At 37.8% G+C, this 22,360-nt stretch overlaps 1 protein-coding gene and 1 pseudogene across 1 annotated transcript; one reads left to right on the top strand and one right to left on the bottom strand.

Annotated features, from left to right (window-relative positions):
* Nucleotides 1-968: 968 nt before the first annotated feature.
* Nucleotides 969-21,550, bottom strand: Nme5 (NME/NM23 family member 5). The gene is made up of 6 exons (XM_076857675.1): nt 21,470-21,550; nt 20,917-21,091; nt 9,042-9,247; nt 8,186-8,286; nt 6,136-6,254; nt 969-1,076 (listed from the first exon to the last, which is right to left on the bottom strand). Exons 2-6 carry the CDS (start codon nt 21,043-21,045, stop codon nt 969-971), a joined length of 663 nt encoding a protein of 220 aa, XP_076713790.1. The 5' UTR covers nt 21,046-21,091; nt 21,470-21,550.
* LOC143399280 (non-histone chromosomal protein HMG-17 pseudogene) lies at nt 17,602-17,873 on the top strand (annotated as a pseudogene).
* Nucleotides 21,551-22,360: the final 810 nt, after the last annotated feature.

The following is a 22,360-nucleotide window of genomic DNA, read 5'->3' as shown; positions in this document are numbered from 1 at the left end:
TTGTTTTGTTTTCTGGTAGTAGGTTGTGCGGCATTCCACCACTGTGTATATCCCCAGTCCATATAGAATTTTTTTAAAAATCATAATCCTGTCAAGATTTACTCATTACATTTAATCATCTTTTTAGTATCTTTTAAACTAGAACAGTTTTCCCTATCTCCCCCTTTTTTTTTTCTTTTTTTTTTTTTTTTTTTTTCTTAACTGGGGATTGAACGTAGGGGCCTTCTACCATTGAGCCACATCTGCAGTCCTTTATTTTTATTTTATTTTTTTTTTTAGTTGTAGACAGACACAATACCTTTATTTTGTTTATTTTTATGTGGTACTGAGGATCGAACCCAGTGATGCAAATATGTGAGGCAAGCGCTCTACCGCTGAGCCACAACCCTAGCCTCATATCTGTAGTCCTTTTTATTTTTTATTTTTAGACTGAGTCTCACTAAGTTGCTGAAGCTGGTCTCAAACTCGCAATCCTCCCATCAGCCTCCTGAGTTGCAGAGATTATGGGCATGTACCATAGTGTGCAGCTTGGTTAAGATAATTGCTTTAGTGTCTTTTAATCTAGAATAGTTCTTCCTATTTCCATTTTCTTTTTCTTTCCCCCCTTGGGCCTTACTCATGCTTGGCTACCAGAGATATATTCCCAGTCCTTTATAAATTTTATTTTGAGATAGGAAGCTCATTAAATTGCTAAGGCTGGCCTTAAACTTACAATCCTCCCACCTTAGCCTTCCAAGTCACTGGGATTACAGGTGCATGCCACCATGCTTATTTTAAAGAAATAAACCCTTAAGAATAAGGTTTCTTTTTAATTTCTTTTCTTTATTTATTTCCTTTTTGTGTGGTGCTAGGGATTGAACCCAGGACCTTACACATGAGATAAGCAATGAATAAGGTGGTAGATTTTTTTGTTTTGTTTTTATTTTTGTTTTTTAAAGCAGAAGCATAAGCTTTTGCAATAAGATAGTTCATGATTTGTTCTTTGGAGGATTTTGAGGCTCTTCTGCAATTATATGATGATAATCAAATTTGGGTTTGTTGGGATTATTCTGCAGCAACCAATCAGCTAGCCAAATCTATGGAAGAAAAAAAAATCTTAAGTTAAACACTTAAATATTTCTTTCTAATACATACTATATTAATTAGAAACTTAGTTTTCAATATCACTTTAAGGAAATGACCATTAAAAATCAAAACACTATGATTTACATTATGCAAAATTGTAAAGTATATGTCAAAATTGGAAAAGAAGAAGTAAAATTGTTCATAGATAGCATAATCCTACTTAAAAAAAAAACAACTCAAAGAATTCATGAAAGTGAACAGAGGTTGCATAGCTCAGTGGTAGAGACAGCATGCTTACCATATGCATGCCTAGGGTTTGATCTTCAGTACCATTTAAAAAGAAAAGGAAACAAAGCAAAATAATAGGCCCCCATATCAATCTCTCTCTCTCTTTCTCTCTCTCTCTCTCTCTCTCTTTTTTTTTTTTTCCTTTTTGGTACCAGGGATTGAACTCAGGGGTATTCAATCACTGAGCTGCCACATCTCCAGCCCTATTTTGTATTTTATTTAGAGACAGGGTCTCACCAAGCTGCTTAGCACTTAGTTTTTGCTGAGGCTTTGAACTCCTCCTACTTCAGCCTCCCAAACCGCTGGGATTACAGGCATTCACCATGGCGCCCAGCAAGACCCCATCTCTTAAAAAAAAAAAAAAAAAAAAAAAAAGCTGGGTACTGTGGTCTGTTTGTAATCCCAGGATTTGGGAGGCTGAGTCAAGAAGATTACAAATTTGAAGCTGGCCCCAGCAAATTAGTGAGGTTCCAAGCAACTAAGTGAGGCCCTGGTTCAAAATAAAAAAGGGCTGGGGGTGTAGCTCAGTGGTAAATCAAGCTCCAGTAGCAAAATAAATAAATAAGTAAATAAATAAATGAACAAAACAACAAAGACAGACATAGAAGTTTAGTTGTAAATTTCCCCAAGTGCATTCCCATATCCAAAAGCATAATTAATGCCCACAGTTCCGATAGTGTAGTTTAAAAAGTTACAAAGAGGGGGCTGGGGATGTGGCTCAAGAGTAACATGCTCGCCTGGCATGTGTGGGGCACTGCGTTCGATCCTCAGCACCACATAAAAATAAAATAAAGATGTTGTGTCCACTGAAAAAATTTTAAAAAGTTACAAAGATATAATTATGTTAATAATTATTTGCTTTAATACAAATGTTCAGAACAAGGGATTTTTTTTTCAATGATGGGGCTCAAACCCAGGGCCCCCCCCGTGCTATGCATAAGAGATGACTTTTTTTTTTTTCTTTTGGTACCAGGGATTGAACCCAGGAGCACTTAACCCCTGAGCCACATCCCCATTCCCTTTTTTATTGTTTTATTTTGACATAGGATCTCACTAACTTGCTGAGGCTGGCATTGAACTTGTGATCCTCCTGCATCAGCTCCCTGAGCTGCTGGGATTACAGGTGTGCACCTCTGTACCTGGCATAAGAGGTGATTTTGGGGCTGGGGATGTGGCTCAAGCGGTGGCGCGCTCGCCTGGCATGCGTGCGGCCCGGGTTCGATCCTCAGCACCACATACAAACAAAGATGTTGTATCTGCCGAGAACTAAAAAATAAATATTGGAAGATTAAAAAAAAAAAAAAAAAAGAGGTGATTTTAACTATTTCCAGAAATAAATCCATATATCTGTGGCCAATTTACTTTTTAAAAATATTTTTAGTTGTCTCTTGACCTTTATTTTATTTATATGTGGTGCTGAGACTCAAAACCAATGTCTCACACTACATCCCCAGCCCCAATTTTGACAATGGTACCAATTCCGCTCATACAGAAAGAATAATTGCTTTAAACAAATGGTACTGTAACAACTAGGTTTCTGTATGTAGAAGAATGAAATTGAACCCTTACCTCACAATACATATAAAAGTTAACTCCATCTTAGGATGACTGACCTAATTATAAGAACTAAAAACTAATAAAATCCTGAAAACAAATGAGCAAAATTTTACAGAATCATGCAATATGTGTTCTTTTGTGGTGGCTTAGTTCACTTATCACTTTTTTTTTTTTTTAAAAAGAATTAATGTATTGGGGTGGGGATGTGGCTCAAGCGGTAGCGATCTTGCCTGGTATGTGTGTGGGCACTGGGTTCCATCCTCAGCACCACATAAAAATAAAATAAAGATGTTGTGTCCACCGAAAACTAAAAAAAATAACTATTAAAAAATTCTCTCTCTGAAAAAAAAAAAAAGAATTAGTGCATTGGTTTTCTTATTTATTTATAAGATTTTTTAATGTGGTGCTGAGGATCAAACCCAGTGTCTCATGCATGTGAGAGGCAAGCATGCAGCCCCCACTTAACACATTATAATAAATAAAATAAAGGCATTGTGTTGTGTCCATCTACACCTAAAAAAAAAAAAAAAGTTAAAATGGGGGCTGGGGTTGTGGCTCAGTGGTAGAGTGCCTGCTTCGCACATGTATGTGAGACACTGGGTTCAGTCCTCAGCACCACATAAAGATATGTCCATCTACAACTAAAACAAATATTCTTAAAAAAAATTTAAATAGCAAATTTTATGCATATATAAATTATACATATTACACCACAGTAAAAATTAAAAATCAGGTATATACAAAAGTAGTGAAAATAGTGTTAAAAGTTATTTTGGGGGGTACTTGTCAAAACTATTGATCAAGCTGGGTGCTGAGGCATATGCCTATAATCCTAGCAGTTTGTGAGGCTGAGGCAGGAGGGATTATGAGTTCAAAGCCAGCATCAGAAAATTTGGTGATGCCCTAAGTAACTTAGTGAGACTCTGTCTCTAAATAAAATATTTTAAAAAAGGGTTGGGGATGTGGCTCAGTGGTTAAGCACCCCTGGGTTCAATAACCAGTACCAAAAAAACCAAAAACAACAACAACAAAAACTACAGGTCAATGGAGCAGAGTACAGAATTTATTATGTGATTAAATCAAGCTTTACAAATCAATGTACAAGGACAATTGGTCAGGAAAATAATCAATATGCATCTTCATTTTGTGTTAAATGCAAAAATAAATCCAATGCAGGATAAAGTCAAACATAAAAACTCTAGGACTGGGGATGTATGTAGCTTAGTGGTAAAGTACTTGCCTAGTATGTGTGAGGCCCTGGGTTCCATCCCTGAGAAAACAAAACAAAAATTCTAGAAGAGGGCTTGGAGATGTAGTTCACTTGGTAGAGTGCTTGCCTAGCATGCACAAGGTGCTGGGTTTGATTCTCAGAATTGTAAAAAGTAAAATAAGAATTAAAATTGTGGCGCACACCTGTAATCCCAGTGGCTCAGGAGATGGAGGAGGCAGGAGGATCTCGAGTTCAAAGCCAGCCTCAGCAAAAGTGAGACACTAAGCAACTCAGTGAGACCCTGTCTCTAATAAAATACAAAATAGGGCTGGGGATGTGGCTCAGTGGTCGAGTGTCCCTGAGTTCAATCCCTGGTACAAAAAAAAAGAATTAAAATTGGGGCCTGGGGTTGTGGCTCAGTGGTAGAGAGCTTGCCTAGCACATGTGAGGCACTAGGTTCGATCCTCAGCACCACATAAAAATAGATAAAATGAATGTATTGTGTCCATCTACAACTAAAAAAAAAAAAATTATTTTTAAAGAATTAAAATTTTAAATTTTCCTCCCCCCCCCCCCCCCCCCGCCAGTATTGGGACTCTCTACCACTGAGCTATATCCCCAGCCCTTTTTATTTATTTATTTTATTAATTTGTTGTTGTTGTTAACAGGAATTGAACACAAGGGCTCTTAACCACTGAGCCACATCCCCAGACCTTTTTATTTTTTGTTTTGACACAGGACCTCACTAATTTGTCGAGGCTGCTTTTGAACTTGCAATTCTCCTGCCTCAGGCTATCAAACTGCTGGAATTACAGGCATGCACCTCTACACCCAGCAGTCACAAGCTTCTTATTAAATAAACATATTATTTTCACAATATGCCTATTTTATTTTCTGGTGAAAGCAGAAAATTAGTAGAAGGGATTAGATCTTTTCCATCTGGCAAGGTAGTACATATTTATAATCCAAGATCCTCAAGAAGTTTTTAGGTAAGAGAATGGAAAATTCAGCCTAAGCAATGTATTAAAACCCTGTCTCAAAATAAAAAAGCTGGGATGTAGCTCAGTGGTAAAGCATTTGTGTGGCATTCAGGAGAGCCCTGGGTTCAATTCCCTGTACTGCAAAGAAAAGAAAAGCTGGCATTAAAGTAATCTTCCCTGTTGGGGCAGTGGTACATGCCTGCCATCTCAGTTATTTCCGAGGCTGAAGCAGAAGTGTCTCAAGTTTGAGGCCAGCCTCAGCAATTTATCAAGATTCTGTCTCAAAAGGTGGGTGAGGGGCAGTGCTGGGGTTTTATACCTCAGTGGTAGGGTATTCGTGGATTCTGTCCCTAGGATTGCATTAAATAAAATAACCTTCCCTGATGATCTTTGAGAGTCTTCAAATGGGTAGGAGTAACTGTAAAGAAGACATTGGATGACAGTTGACCCTGAATAACTATCCTAATTCCTTCTACCAAACTATTCTTACATTTTACTGAGCATTGTGGAGGCATTTGGGAATGTGAATAAATATAAGTTGCTCTAGTTTAAAAAAAAAATAGATATTATGATGCCAGGCACCATGGCACATAACTGTAATACCAATGACTGGGGAAACTGGAGGATCACAAGTTCAAGGCCAGTCTCAGCAATTTATTGATACCCTGTCTAAAAATTAAAAAAAAATAAAAAGGTCTGGGATGTGGTTTAGTGGTAGAGTGTTCCTGGGTTCAAACTCAAGTACTACAAATTGTCGGGAGCCATTCTCACACGTGACGCATGGTAGAACAAATAGATAAAAAAAATGTTTAATTTTTAAAAAACATTAGATAACATGAGAATTAAAATGCTGAACAAAATTCAGCAAGTAAATAAGTAATCAATAGTTATGCTAAATATCTGCTATGTATATAAAATAGTTTTTAAAATGTTCATTTTAAAAAAGCTCTCAATACTTTCACTATTTCAAAAAATACAATGTTTTAAAATGACAACTACAGACAACATTTTTTTAATGTACAAAAGATTTCTTACAAAAGGATCTCTTGGTTTTTGTTTACAAAGCTCTGTGAGTCCTTTAAGCAGAGTTGGTGTGACATATAAATTTAAATAGTCCTTAGCAGCTTGTCCAATTGGAATGGGCTCAACAATCACTGCAAATACAAATATATTCTTGTTAAAACAAACATAAGTGATGAAATATAAGAAAGTCATTTTAAAGGATACCAGAGGGCTGGGATAGTGGCTCAGTGGTAGAGGGCTTGCTTTCTGTGTGAGGCACTGGGTTTGATTCTCAGCACTGCATATCAATAAATGAATAAAATAAAACTCCATCAACAACTAAAAACTATTAAAAAAAAAAAAAAAAGGATACCTGAAACCTAGCATGGTGGCAGACACCTATAATCCCAGCTTACTCATGAGGCTTAAGGAGGAATATCACAAGTTTGAGGCCAGCCTAAGCAATTTGGGAAGACCCTATCTTTAAATATAAATGGGGGGGAGGGCGCTGGGATTGTGGCTCAGAGGTGGAGCACTCACCTAGCATGTGTGAGGTATTGGGTTTGATCCTCAGCACCACATTAAAAAAATAAAATAAAGATATTGTGTCGGGGCTGGGGATGTGGCTCAAGCGGTAGCGCGCTCGCCTGGCATGCGTGCGGCCCGGGTTCGATCCTCAGCACCACATACAAACAAAGATGTTGTGTCCACCAATAACTAAAAAATAAATATTAAACTTCTCTCTCTCTCTCTCTCCCTCCCTCCCTCTCTCACTCTCTCTTTAAAAAAAAAATTAACAAAAAAAAAATAAAGATATTGTGTCCACCTATAACTAGGATCACATATGTGCAACACCACGCCCAGTTTTTATAAAATAAATACTGTTTTATATAAAATATATTTTATAGTAGACAATATTATGAAAAATGTGAATGAATAAATGTTCAAAATTAGGAGATAATTCATTCAACAAATAACAAGTACTTTACACAGTGTTACAGAAACAATAGTAAATAATACATAGTCCTTGCTCTTACAGAGTACTGAGTATACATATAAAATGTTTCCATCTATAAAATTTTATTAATTTCAATTTTTTAAATATGTCAGCTTCAGAAATTTTTAGTCTTTTCAGTTTTATTTTCTTGTCATACTACAAGTGACAAGTCTTACAATAAATAGAATTTATAAAGAATATATTTATATTCAGGAAACTGACAGAACATTGTAAGTTCAAGGCCAGCTTCAGCAATTTAGTGAGAACCTGTCTTAAAATAAAAAGGGCTGGGGAAGTAGTTCTATGGTAAAGTACCTCTGATTCAATCCCCAGGACCTGCACCTCCCCACCCTTCCATATATATATAAAATAAGTAATAGTAGGTCCACTTATTTTTCTTTTTTCTTTTTCCTGTCTGCAATGCTGGGGATCAAATCCAGGATATTGTGCATTCTTAAGCAAGTGCTTTTCTCCAGATACACTGAGATATACCCCCAGCCCAATGTGTTACTTTTAATAAAGATGAGAAAGTGACGCTACTGGTCACCAGATTTTTCTTTTTGTTAAAAATATGATTGAAAACCATCCCAAAATATCATGCTATTCCTTACTACGTCCTCTTCCAAGAAGCTTATAACGTCCACAGTAGAATGGAAACAAAAAAAAAGATCCTAGAATTGTTAATTTCATAATTGCATGAGACTTTGTTAGGCACACAGTTAACTGTTAGAGAAGATGGTAAATCAATTGTAATTTCTAAGAGAGTTCCTTTTCTTCCTTCCTTCCCCTACTTCTCGTATAAAAAGTTTTATTGAAGCACTAAAGATTAGGAGAAGAGCAACCCTAAATATGTCTAGTCCAAGAGAAAGAAACTTTCAAAAGATTCCCTAAAGGGCACAGTTTAGTTCTGTGGAAAATGTTTAGTTTTCAATTTGTGGCTTCAAGTTTTTGAGTAACTCCAACTTGAAAATATGACAAAATATATTGGAGAAAACTCCTGTTATCTTCCTTCCCAGCCATATCTTCAAAAGAAAAGAAAAATCAAATAAGGCGATAGAGTTGACAGATCAGTCACATGTAACTCACCTTTAGGAAACATGAAACGAATTTCTCTTTCTGCTGCAGTAAAGTCATTACTCCCATGAAGTGCATTCCTCAGGTCATCTGTGCCATAAATTGCCCTTAGACTAAAAGTAAATTACAGTTGATGCCCATCTAATCCACACCTTTTCCTTATTTCATATGAATGCATTCTACTTAGAAATCTTACAGAAGCATTGCCACTTCTTACATATGTAGGCTTTGATATATTTTGAACTTTAGCTTATATCTATCTAGATAAGGGCCAAATACATTTAAATCTGCAGGAAGGATATACTGGGAAAATAGGAGTTCTCTATGTAAGAAAGAGGTATTATTTTGTGAGAACTGAAAAAGCAATGCATACACAGAAGTGCCAGAACTCAGGGTAAGGATGTGGCTTAGTGGTAGATGGTTGCTTGGCATGTGTGAGGCCCTAGGTTCAATCCCCAACAATGGGTGTGGGTTGATGGCGTTCAAGAACTCAGTGTCCTCTTGTTTTCAGACGTTAGTGATAATGCTGAAAATTTGGGTTTCTTCTGAATTACCAATATTCTTTTAAAATACCATACCAATTTTCCCATGAAAAATCCTACTTCAGTGGCAGTTTAATTCAAGGATAAGAAAATAATAAGGCTAATTAATCATAAATTATAATTTTCTGAGGCCTTTTGTAGTATTTGGTATTAAGATAGACACTGAAATAGTTAAAATAGAAAATCAAAACCCCACAGACTCCTCAAAGAAAAGCTAATTGAGGAAAACTTCTAAATAAAAGAAAACTCCCATTACAATAAAATCAGACTTTCTTTTTAAAAAATTTTTACAGATGGATTCAATTCTCCCATCCCAGGAAGATTACCTGTCTGGGTGTGTCTCCTTAGCTACTAAAGAATTACTTGGTCCCAAAAGTTCTTTCCAGTAAGTGATGGCTTTATGTCTAGCTAATATCATGGCAACAAGTGGTCCAGAACTCATGTAGGCTGTTAAATTTGGGAAAAACATTTTCCCATACTGTTCCACATAAAAGTTACTACAGTGCTCAGGGCTAAGATGTAGTTTTCTTCTCTATAAGAAAAACAAAGTCAACAAAAGCATTTAAAGTGACAGTTCAATAGTACCTTATTAAGTCATTAATAACTTGAAATTAGTACCAATCTAATTACAAACTTGGCTTATCTTTATATTATGAAGAAAGAACATGATAATTAAATGTACACTGAAATAAGATAATAAGAGGTATTATGTAACCTACTGAAGAAAAATGATTCCAGTTTGGCAACCTTCCTTGCTAATGACAAATTCATCACATTTCCTTTTTTTTTTTTTTTTTTTTAGTGATACTGGGGATTTAACCCAGGGGCTTTCTACCATTGAGCTATACCCTCAGCCATTTTTATTTTATTTTAATTTTATTTTGAAACAGACTGGACTTGAATTTGTAGTAATCTTTCCTCAACCTCCAACTTGCTAAAATTACAGGCATACACAATTGCACACTGCTCCCTCCCACTTTTTTTGGTTCTTGGAATTAACTCAGGGATATTCTACCATGAAGCTACATTCCCAGCCCTTTTTATTTATTTAAACTGAGAATTTATTTATTTGGGAATTAATTAATTAAAATTGGGGGTTGAACACAGGGGCACTTTACTACTGAGCTACAAACACAGCCTTTTTTAATTTTTATTTTTAGACAGGGTCTCATATTAAGTTGCTAAGGTTAGCCTCAAATTTGTGATCCTCCTCCCTCAGCCTCTGAGTAACTGAGATAATACATGTAAGCCCCCATCACATCTCCTTCCTAAAGTAATATTCCAATTATCAAGATGTTGTTAATGTGTACTTCATACATATTAAAGAAACAAAATTGGACTTCTGAATATTTCAAATTCATCTTTCACTATATATGTGTGATTTTTTCCATTCTTTGTTAAATTTTCCTACATTACTTGGGAAGCTGTTTTGTTATGGTCATTAGAAATATCATGCAGAATAATGATGCAGTAAAGAACATTTTCACTTGAATGTTATGTATTCTTTATTCTGGTTCTGACATATCTGTTGATTTTATTGTAACCCTAAGAAAAATTAGTTGTGTTTCATCTCTCCATTTGACATAATATGAAACATTTTGGACAAATAAATGTTTTTTCTCCCCAACAAATGTGAAGCTATAAGAAGGAACAATTAGGGCTGGGGATATAGCACAGTTGGTAGAGCGCTAGCCTGGCATGTACCAGGCCATGGGTTCAATCCCCAGGACCACAAAAAAAAAAAAAAAAAAAAAAAAAAAAGAAGGAGCAATTAAACTTTAAAAATCATGGTAGCTGGGTCAATCATTTTCCCCAATTTGAATATCACTTATTCTCTAAAAGCAGTTATTTTGAGTGCTGTAAAAAAAAAAAAAAAGTAAATAAATCACCAACCTTGTAGAAACTCATGCCTGTAATCCCAGCAACTGGGGAGGCTGAGGCAGGAGGATCACAAGTTCAAAGCCAACTTCAGCAACTTAGAGAGGCTCTAACTTAGAGAGAACCTGTCTCAAAATTTAAAAAAAAAAAAAAAATTAAAAAGGGCTGGGGATGTTGCTCAGTGGTTAAGTGCTCCTGGGTTCAGATCACCAGTTGAACCTGGTGTTGTTACACACCTGTAATTCCATCTATTCAGAAGGTTGAGGCAGGGTTTGGCAAATTTGAAATCAGCCTAGTGAATCTCCTGGGACCTTGTCTGTCTCTCTGTTTCTCTCTCTCTCTCTTTTCTTTTTGTATTAGAGATTGAACAAGGGGTGCGTTTTACCACTGAGTTACATCCCCTTTTTATTTATTATCTTGAGACAGGGTCTCACTAAGTAGTTTAGGGCCTCGATAATTCACTGAGGCTGGCCTTGAGCTTGCAATGCTCCCAAATCAGCCTCCCAAATCTCTGGGATTACAGATGTGCACCACTGTGCCTGGCTGAGACTCTGTCTTAAAATTAAAAATGGATTGGGAATGTGGCTCAGTGGTAGTGTCCCTAGGTTAATCTCTAGAACAGAAGGATAAAAATAGACACCAATATGTGGGGACAGTGGTCCACACATGTAGTCCCAATACTTGGGAGCCTGAGACAGAAGGAATTAGTTGGGCCCATGAGTTAAAAGGCCAGCTGGGCAACATTCTCTAAAGAAAAAAAAAAAAGACATCAAAGAACTTTTGACTAGAGTATGGAGTAAAGATAGTAAGACATGGAGAGAAGTCACTAGGCAAAGGATAAAAATCTCCATCATTTTTTTTTTTTAATTTAAATTTACTTTGTGTGTATATGTGTCTGTGTGTAGTGCTGGGGACTGAAACTTGGACTCGCACATGATAAGCAAGCACTCTACCACTAAGCTACATTTTTAATTTCTATTTTTATTTTTGTAGTGCTGGGGATTAAATCCAGGTTTCACATAGGCTAGGCAAGGGCTCTGCTACATCTCTAGTCCTGCTCCACCATTTTTGTTATTTTGTTTTTGAATTTTGAAATAGGCTTTCACTAAGTGGTCCAGGATGGCCTAGAACTTGCAATCTTCCTGCCTCAGCTTCCCAAATTGCTGGGATTATAGGTATGTCCATCAAGCCCTGGCCGTGGTGCCAGGGATCTGAACCTAGGGCCTAACACATGATAGGCAAGCATTCTATCACTGAGCTACACCCCAAGACTAACTTTATTTTTTAACTTACGAACAGAAGAATAAACATTATACTTATTGATGTAAATAAATATTATACTACCATGTGAGATACACATACACACACACACAAAAAAAAATGTGTAATTGGGAGGGATAGGAGGGATACTGGGGACTGAACCCTGGGGCTCCTTTACCACTGAGCTATATCCCAGTCCTGTATTTTTTTTTTTTTTTTTTAAGTTTGAGACAGGATCTCCCTAAGTTGCTGAGGCTGACTTTGAACTTGCAATCCTCCTGCTTCAGTCTCCCAAATTGCTGGAGTTACAGGTGTGGTACAGGTGTGAACCCTATGCCCACCATTGGGTTTTTTGTTTTTTGTTTTTTTTTAGGTACTGGGTATCAAACCCAGTGGGGCTGTACCACTGAGTTACATCCCAGTCCTTTTTGTTTTGAAACAGGGTCTCACTAAATTGTCCAGGCTGGCCTCAAAACTCTAGACTCTCCTGTTTTAGCCTTCTGAGTAGCTGGAATTACAGGCTTGTACTACCACACTTGGCACATTGTATAATGTTTAGATCAGGTTAAACATATCCATCTCCCCAAACATTATCATTTCTTTATGGAGAAAACATTAAAACTCCTTTCTTCTAGCTTTTTGAAATATATAGTCCATTATCATACTGTGCAATAGCATGCCAGAACATCTTATCCAATCTAATTAAAGTTCAGTACCTATAGATCAACTTCTCTTCATCACTCCAACTCTCCCCCATTCTCTTGTGTGTGGTAAAAAGTTTTATTTTAAATATTAAAAGAGTCCAATCTGATGAATTTCTAAACCTAAACTAGTGTAAAAATTCTTGGCCTACCTGGGCATGGAAGTATGCCTGTAAGTCCCAGCAACTCAGGAGGCTGGAGCTGGAGGATTGGAAGTTAGAGGCTAGCCTCGGCAAACTAGCAAAACCCTATTTCAAAATCAAGGGGGAAAAAAAGCAGGGGGTTGCTGCGGATGTAGCTCAGTGATAAAGCATCCCTGGGTTCAATCCCCAGTACCGAAAAAAAAACTAGGGGATGTGGCTCAATGGTTAAGCACCCCAGATCCAAGTCTTGGTTCCTAAATAAATAAATAAATGGCCAGGTATGGTGGCCGGCACCTGTAACTCCAGTGGCTCAGAAGGCTGAGGCAGGACAATCACAAGTTCAAAGCCAGCCTCAGCAATTTAGTGAGGTCCTGTCTCAAAATAAAATAGGAGCCAGGCACAGTGGTGTATGCCTGAAATCCCAGGGACTAGGGAGGCTGAGACAGGATGTTTGTGAATTCAAAGCCAACCTTAGCAATTTAGTGAGGCCCTAAGCAACTCAATGAGACCCTGTCTCTAAATAAAATATAAAAAGGGGCTAGGGATGTGGTTCAGTGGTTAAGCACCCCTGGATTCAATTCTTGGTACCTAAATAAATAAATAAGGCTGGCATTTTGGCTCAATAGTTGAGCACCTCTATGTTCAATAATAATAATCATCATCATAATAAAGGTAAATTAAATTCAGCTGGTAATGGTGGCATACCTGCAATCTTAGAGGCTCAAGAGTCTGAGACATGAGTATCCCAAGTTCAAGCCTCGCCTGCTCAATTTAGCAAGACCCTCAGCAACTTAAGAGAGATACTGTCTCAAAACAGAAAATAAAGAATTGGATGTAGCTCAATGACAAAGTGCTCCGGGTTCAATCTCTAGTACCAATACATAAAAAAATAAAGGGCTGAGTGTGGTGGGGCACCCTGTAATCCCAGCAGCTCAGGAGGCTGAGGCAGGAGGATTGAAAATTTAAGTCAGCAATTTAGCAAGACCCAGTCTCAAAATAAAACATAAAAAGGGCTGAGGATGTGATTCAGTGGTTAAGGGACCCTGGGTTCAATCTCTGGTAACACACACACACACACACACACACAGAGTTACACTCATTCATGCCCAACAAAGACCACTAATTTGCATAAGAACCATACATAGTATCATGTCTCAATTTTAAATAATAGTATCAAGGATTAGCTAAATCAAGTGCTTTTGAAACTTCTCACTTCCTTATTAACAACTGTAAATAAGACATTTTTTGATCTATATATTTTGACTAATTTTAGCCTTCAAAGAAGGTTTTGACGAGTTTGTCAAACCTGTAATACCAGAGACTTGGGAGGCTGAGGCAGGATGATAATGAGTTCAAAGCCAGATCAACAATTAAGTAAGCCCCCGAGCAACGCAGCAAAATCCTTTCTCAAAATAAAACATAAGGGGTTGGGTTTGTAGCTCAGTGGTAAAGCGTTTGCCTAGCACATAGTTTGATCCCAGCACCACATAAAAATAAATGAATAAAATAAAGTTATATGTCCATCTACAACTAAAAATATTAATAAAAAAATAAATAAAACATATAAAGGACTGGGAATATTGCTCAGTGGTTAAGTGCCCCTGGGTTTAATTCCTGCTACCAAAAAAAAAAAAAAAAAAAAGAAAGAAAGAAAGAAAAAAAAGACCTTCTTTATTGTGAATGATAAATAATGATACATCATCAATTTTCCTTTTTCTTCATTTAATCCTTGTTTAAAGCTAGGTGTGATGGTGCATGCCTGTAATCCCAGAAATTTGGGAGCAGAGGGTGAGGCAGGAAGATTGCAAGTTTGAGTCTAGCCTTGGCAACTTAGTGAAACCCCATCTTAAAATAAAAAATAAAGGGCTGGGGATATGGCTCAGTTGGTAGAATGCTTGCCTCATATGCATAAGCCCCTGGGTTCAATCATTAGCACCACAAAAAAATAAATAATATAAAAAATAAAAAGGTCTAGGGATATAGCTCAGTGGTAGATGCCTCTGTGTTCCATACCCAGGACCAAAGAAAAGAACAGAAAAATAAGTCCTTGTTTAGGATTCTCATTCACAAAATCATTTTGAGAACACTGTATGTATGACCCAGTATCAAGTAATTTAGATTCAGATGCACTGACATTCTGAAATTGCCATTTCCTTATGTTGAAGATGCTGGTTTCATTGAAAAGATCTGATTGTTTACTTACTACTTAAAGAAGTTTTACCACACTGTATTAGGAATTCAGTGAAGATCTTGTTTTCCTTACTCTTTCTCATGCTCAAAGTGTTGCGCTCATATATTTTTTTTTTTTTTTTGGTACTGGGGAATGAACCATTACCAGGGGTGCTTAACCACTGATCCACATCCCTAGAGCTTTCTTTTTTTCTTTTCTTTTTTTAATATTTATTTTTTAGTTGTAAGTAGAAACAATACCTTTATTTTATTTATATGTGGTGCTGAGGATCAAACCCAGGGCCTCACACATACTAGGAAAGTGCCTTACTTTTGAGCCACAACTCCAGCCCCACTCCTTTTTCTTTTTTTGAGAGAGGCTCTTGCTAAGCTGCTGAGGCTGGCTTTGAACTCAAATCCTTCTGCCTCAGCCTTCCCATCCACTGAGATTACAGGTGTGTGCCACTGTGCCTGGCTCATCGGTTCTTTTTGTGAACCATTTATAAGGTAAGATGGTGGATTTACACAGGCCTGTGGAGTGCTGGGTAAAATCATGGCTAAGCCTGATATACTTTGCATTTTGAAAACAAAATCTTGGTTTATTTCCCAGGGCTAATGTGGAATTGGGTCCCGCCCCAAAACTTTTTTTAAAATTTTTATTTATTTATTTATTTAGTACTGGGGATTGAACCCAGAGGTGCTTAACCACTAAGCCACATCCCCTAGCCCTATTTTGTATTTTATTTAGAGACAGAATCTCCCTGAGTTGCTTAGGGCCTCACTAAATTGCTGAGGCTGGCTTTGAACTCAAAATCCGCAGGATTACAGGAGTGGGCCACTGCACGAGGCCCTCCCCTAAACCTTTTAAAGGGAGCTCTACTTGACTCTATAGCAGACTCCCAAAGAGGTCTGTCAGTTGTCCCCTTCCTCCCCAGCACTCTACCATTCCCAATGTATCACATGCCTCTTAAGCAGGGAAAGCTACCTTCTGCAGTATGCTAGCTAATGTAGCATCTTTTTTTTTTTTTTTTTGGCAGTTATAAAGAAGTAAATTACTTAGATCCAAGTTATTTATCACTTCTGTTCAAGGCAAAATGAGTTAACATTATTCAACTGAAAAAGTAAATATAAATGACATGCTTCTTAAAACAAAAATATTTCAGTGACTCAATTTTAAACTCACATTTCTAGTTATTTTCTGGATAAATAAACTCAAACTCATGGTGGTACATGGAGCTGAAATGTGACAATACAACCCTTTGACCTTTTGCATGGGTAATCCTGTATAAAACATAAAATCATGTGCAGTTGCTACCACAAAAAAGGTATCAGACTGATACAGGGATGTAATTTTTAAACTTAGATTCCTAAGTGAATACAACATTTTTGTTTCTGCAGTAGTTTCTTATGCATTTGAATAAGCTTTGAATGTAAGTGCTAAGTGAATACTAAGTGTAAGGAAGCTCTAAGAAAATTTCCCCCTTGGTTTCCTGCTAGAAAATATTGTGTCCATAAGTAGAAATCAATAAGCAATATAGCATCATTTAAAAAAGTAAGGACCATCTTTAAAGTTGATACTGAACCAGTATGCCATTGTTTGCTTTAAAATTAAATCAGGTGAAATTTTTTGAAATTAGGTTGACAAAAAAAAAAAAAAAAGAAGAAGAAGCAGTAATATCAATTACAACCAGTACAGAACTCCTAATTTGAAACAAAGGAAAGACTGCCACCTACTGAGAAGAAGATATATAATTTTTCAGAAATCTTTCCCAAATAGAACAGGAAAGCATCCAATTCAATGGACTCCTAACTCCAAGAAAGCCTGTTTTTAAAAGCATACAGTACAAAAGGACAAATATTGTATGATTTCACTTACATGAAACAGCTAGAATAGTCAAATTCCTAGAGATAGAAACTATAATAGCAGTTACCAGGGGATGGGGGAGAGGGAACAAGGAATTATTTTTTAATGAGTAGTTTTTAGTTCCAGAGATGGGTGATGGTGATATTTATACAATGTGAATGTATTTAATGGCACTTAAATGTACCCTTGCCAGGTGTGCTGGCTCATGACTGTGGCCCTAGTGATTCAGGAAGATTGAAATTTTGAGATCAGCCTCAGCAATTCAGCAAAACTTTACACAATTTAGCAAGACACCTCCTCAAAATAAAAAAGACTAGGATTTATTGGTAAAGTGCCCCTGGGTTCACTCCCCAGGACCAAAAAAAAAAAAAAAAAAAGTTGTACCCTTAAAAATGAGCTGGACACGGTGGCTCATGTCTGTAATCCCAGTAAATCAGGAGGTTGAGGCAGGAGGATCACAAATTTGAGGCAATTTAGTGAAATCCTGTATCAAAAGGAAAAAACCTAAAAAGAAGCTGAGGATGTGGCTCAGTGGTAGAGCACCTCTGGGTTCAATCCCCGGTGTAAGAAAGAAAAATGTTAAAATGGTACATTTTATTATGTATATTTTACCACAATTAAAGAAGAAAAACAAAGCAGCAGCAGTAACAGCAACATACAATACACCATGGCTTATTGGGTAAGATGGCATGCCTACAATCCTAGCCCAGGGGAAGCTGAGGCAGAAGGATCAAGTTCAAGGCCAGCCTCAGCAACTTATTAAGAACCTCAAAATAGGAAGAAGAAAAAGGCGAGAATGACCCGGACTGACCAAAGCTGCACGCTGCTGCATCCCCAAGTCCAGCGCCTATGTCCTGCTGCCTTGGCCACTATGCCCAAGAAAAAGGCTGAAAGGGATGCTAAAGGAGATAAAGCCAAGGTGAAAGATAAACCACAGAGAAGATCTGCAAGGTTTTCTGCCAAACCTGCTCCTCCAAGGCCAGAGCCCAAGCCTAAAAAGGCCCCTGCAAAGAAGGGAGAGAAGGTACCCAAAGGGAAAAAGGGAAAAGTTGACACTGGCAAGGATGGGAATAACCCTGAGAAAATGGAGATGCCAAAACAGACCAGGCACAGAAAGCTGAAGGTGCTGGAGATGCCAAGTGAAGTGTGTGCATTTTTGATAACTGTGTACTTCTGGTGACTATACAGTTTGAAATACTATTTTTTATCAAGTTTTATAAAAATGCAGAATTCTGTTTTACTTTTTTTTTTTTTTTTTTTTAAGCTATGTTGTTAGCACACAGAACACTTCATTGTTGTTTTGGGGGAGAAGGAGCATATGTCACTAGTAGAATGTCTCCAAAGCTGGATTGCTGTGGGGGAAAACCCCTTTCCCTTCTAGTTTTGAGAGACTTCCTCTTTGTTCCCAAGAGGAAGGGATTCCCTGATGTTGGCACACATACCCACCTTGGCACACAAAGCCACTTTGGCACAAATGACTTGTGGTATGGAAAAACTCAGACTCATCTGTATGTCCTCCTGTCCCTCTCTGTCATCAGCATAGACTTAACTCCCCTAAACGCAGACCTGTTGGGACCTGATTCCAGTGTGATTACCAGTGTGTGGGGCAATCTGGACTTTCCAGTGAGAATATGTCCCTCAGAAGAGCAGCCGTTCCTTTTCTAGATTGTGGATCTTCAGATTAATAATTTTTGCCATTTTCCTTTCATTTCCTGAAAGTCAGGGGTGGCTTGTGAAAAGTTGTTAAACAACATGCTAAATGTGAAATGTCAACCCTCACTCTAAACTTTCCCTATTCAGAGCATCAAATGAAGACTTCATTGGGTTTTATAGTGGCTTTCTGATTTTGGTAGTTCATCCAAGAAGGGAGTTTGAAAGTTTTTGTATACTGTTAACGATTGTCTGCCCATGTCCTGCCTGAAATACTATGATTGTTTATGAAAAGTATCGTTAATAAAGCTGGATACAGTTTTAAAAAAAAAAACCTCAAAATAAAAATAAAAGGGCTGGAAATGTAGCTCAATAGTTGAGTGCCTTGGATTTAATCCCCAGTACTGAAAGGGAAAAGTAAAAAATATACAATGGCTGCTTTTGTCTGAAACTTACTGCTAACTAAACCAAGTGATATACAAACACACAAACTGATTTTTAGGAGTTTTTTTGTATTTGTGTGTGTGTGTGTGTGTGTGTGTGTGTGTGTGTGTAGACTATTGGGAACTGAATCCAGGAGCTCTCTTAACACTGAGCCCTTTCTATTTTTATTTGACACAGTTTTGCTAAACAGTCCAGACTGGCCTTGAACTAGTGATCCTTCTGCTTCAGCCTCCCAATTCACTGGGATTACAGGCATATGCCACTGTGCCAACTGAATCTTTTAATTATATTAAATATGTCCCTACACTTTCTTGTACCATTCCTATGCTCAGCCCTCACCTATCCATGAAAGCTCAACTGAAATCACATGTCTGAACAGACAACTGAAGTTTTTTTTATTCTTAAAATACTAACTAAATAAGCACTATGGTACCATATACATACATGTAAGAGAATAAAATACTAGGGGCTGGGTTTGTGGCTCAGTGGTGGAGTGCTTGCCTAGCATGTGTGAGGCACTGGGTTCGATCCTCAGCACCACATAAAAATAAATAAATAAATAAAGGTATTGTGTCCATCTACAACTAAAAAAATATTTTTTTAAAAAAGAATAAAATATTAGAAATTCAAATAAGATAGTAAAAAGAGGACAAGTTAAAATTATTCAATTCTGGGCTGGGGATACAGCTTAGTTGGTAGAGTGCTTACCTCACATGCAAAAGGCCCTGGGTTCAATCCCCAGCACCATACATACAAGCACGTACACACACACACACACACACACACACACACACACACTTCAATTCTGCTAGGCAAGCTGTGGTAAGCCATTGTTGTAAATTGTGGCCGCCATTAGAAGATGGCGCCGGCTTCCACTGTGGCCTGTGATAAGCAAATTCCTTTGTGGAGAGTTGGCACGCTATCTCTTGCCACCCTATAAGAAAGACCCACGCGGCGGCTTAAGATTGGTACGTGGGAGGTTTTATTAGGCTGTGCTTGGGCCCTCGAGAGAGAGGAGAAAGAAAGGGAGTCACAAAAAGATACTTAAATCAAGGCCTGAATAAACTGCTGAAAGAAGATTCCTGAGTTGCGTCTTCCTTGCGGGCAAGGGGTCGCGACAGCAAGCAACTCAGTTAGACCCTGTTTTTAAATAAAATACTAAAAAAGGCTGGAGATGTGGCTAAGTGGTTGAATGCCCTTGAGTTCAATCCCTGGTACTCCCCCTCTCCCCCAAATTCAATTCTATTTGATAATTTCTACATTTTTAAAAAATGTTTATTTTTTAGTTTTGGGTGACCACAATATCTTCATTTTATATTTATGTGGTGCTGAGGATCAGCATGCTAGAGGAGCGCTCTACCACTGAGCCACAATCCCAGTCCCTACATTTTATATTCATTTTCAAACCTCTAGAATACTGTAAAACAAATGTAAGGTGTAAAATACTAAATGTTTATAATAATTGAAAAAATAGCAACAATTTAAAAATCCATCCATAGAGAATCAAGTAAATTAACTGTATGGGCAAATATTACACCTAAATTAGAAAGGATAAAATAGATTCGGATGTAATCTGAATGCTATCTAAGGGATTTTGTAAAGGGGCACAGGGGATGGAACAGCTCTGTTTTAAGTGGGAAAAATGTTTGTGGGGCTGGGGTTGTAGCTCAGTGGTACAGCACTTGCCTAGCACATGTGAGGCACTGGGTTTGATCCTTAGTACTATGTTAAAAAAATAAATAAAATTGGGTATTGTGTTCATCTACAACTAAAAATAATTCTTAAAAAAGTTTTTAAACACATAGATAACTCCTGGAAGACCAGAAAGTGTTAAGTGGTTGTCTCTCTCTGGAGATTGGGATGTGGGGTGGGAGATGGGAAGGTGAAGGAAAAAGCGATTTACTTCTCATTTTATTTCCACTTGAACTGTGACAAAAACTTAACTGTCACATATCATTTTATATTTAGAAAAATAAAGCTAAATTTAATGCTTAACACTAAGGCTCTAAATGGGTAGGCACATTTACATAAACATTTAAAGGGAGGGGGTGTCAAAGATTTTTTAAAAAGCATGATCATGCCCAGAAGTTACCTGAACAATTGTGAATCCAGATCTTAGAATAATATCTTGTATCTCTTCCTCTTTGTCAACAATATCTGGTTTGATAATAGCCAGAGTTTTTTCTACATATATCTGAGGTGGGGGCATTGATATCTCCATTCTGGCTTTTCTGGGTACAATTTAGAAGTTTCTTGACAGATATCAACTGCAATGACATACATCCCCCCACCCCAAATACAACATAACTTTAATTAATAATAGTAGTATTAGGTGATAGATTTTATTAATTTATAAAGGGAGAACTGCCATGTTTTTCTACAAACAGTCTGGACATACGAATTTCTACTGTGCCCAAGTCAAGCCTTGGGTTTTCCTACATGCTTTCATCAAGGAAGGGAGGACCAAGAGCTCTCAGATCAGAGGCCAAGGGATGACCTAAAGGCCTGATACTAGACCAGACACCTGGAGGCCGCTGTAGCTGGGGAGGAGTACTGGTCGGCCACGCAGCTCACCACTCATTGAGGGGAATGGTTCCAGCCAACTGCCTTAAAAGACCCCGCCCTACCAAGACCATTCTACATACAGGGTTAAGCGTGAGTGAAAAGTTGGATGCCCAAGTCCTCTGGTACGGTCCAGGAAAGACTTTCTGAGCACTCGCCTTGGTGAACACCCCTCTGCCGCCACACAAACTTGTTGCTAGGAGACCTGAAGTCCCGGCTTGCCAACGGTGGCTGCTGAGGGCCAATCCAAGCAGGCACTTCACAAGCCTCTGATCGGTTCTTTTTCTTTGAGGGTTGGGGAGTGATTGGGGCTAGGGATTGAACCCAAGGCCCCCTGCATGCTAAGCACAGGCCCTACCACTGAGCTACACATATGTTCCAGTCCCCTGAAGGATTCTGAACCAATGGAGTCAGTAACAGTGCTGTTGTTTTATAGTTTTTCCCTTGTGAATCTTAAAGCACTAGACATTCATTTTCTTCATTATTTCTCACCCACCCCGATCCATTTGAAGGATCCTTTGATATCCCCTCTTTATAAATCAGACAAATCATAAATGCTCCCCTCAGCCAGTCCCATTCCCTTCTGGACAGCCGATGTAAAAAGACCAGATATCTTACTTGTTTCACTACATGAAGTACCTCCCTCTATTCCCAGCTTCTGAAATCATTAAAAAGCAACCTTTGGTTTGAGAAATATTTATTTATAGAGAAGTAGTTAAGGTTTAATCTAATTGCCCCTAAATGAATCCTTTGGAACAAAAATATGGGCAACATTTATGGCATAAATCCAAATCTCAACACCCCCCCCCTTTTAAAAATATTAGACCCAAAGACAGTGTGGACTCCATGGTTGTTAGATAAAAGCATTACTCTTATTAGAAAAGACAACAGAGAAGTGGTAAACAAGCCCTGAGATCTCTGGTCAGAGTCTCAAAGAGAGGTCCAAACTCCAGAAAGGGTCAGGGTAGCAGCTC

This window comes from Callospermophilus lateralis, chromosome 5 (assembly GCF_048772815.1).
Source record: "Callospermophilus lateralis isolate mCalLat2 chromosome 5, mCalLat2.hap1, whole genome shotgun sequence".
Taxonomy (NCBI): domain Eukaryota; kingdom Metazoa; phylum Chordata; class Mammalia; order Rodentia; family Sciuridae; genus Callospermophilus; species Callospermophilus lateralis.
Note: the sequence above shows the minus strand (reverse complement) of the source record. Positions and strands in the feature narration are given on the sequence as shown.

Coding starts and splice junctions, on each gene's coding strand:
- Nme5 (XM_076857675.1), bottom strand. CDS start 21,045: ATGGAGATATCAATGCCCCCACCTCAGATATATGTAGAAAAAACTCTG. Junction 9,248..20,916: donor CTGGATTCACAATTGTTCAG/GTAACTTCTGGG, acceptor TTTTTCTTATAG/AGAAGAAAACTACATCTTAG. Junction 1,077..6,135: donor AAAAACCAAGAGATCCTTTT/GTAAGAAATCTT, acceptor TTTCTTCCATAG/ATTTGGCTAGCTGATTGGTT.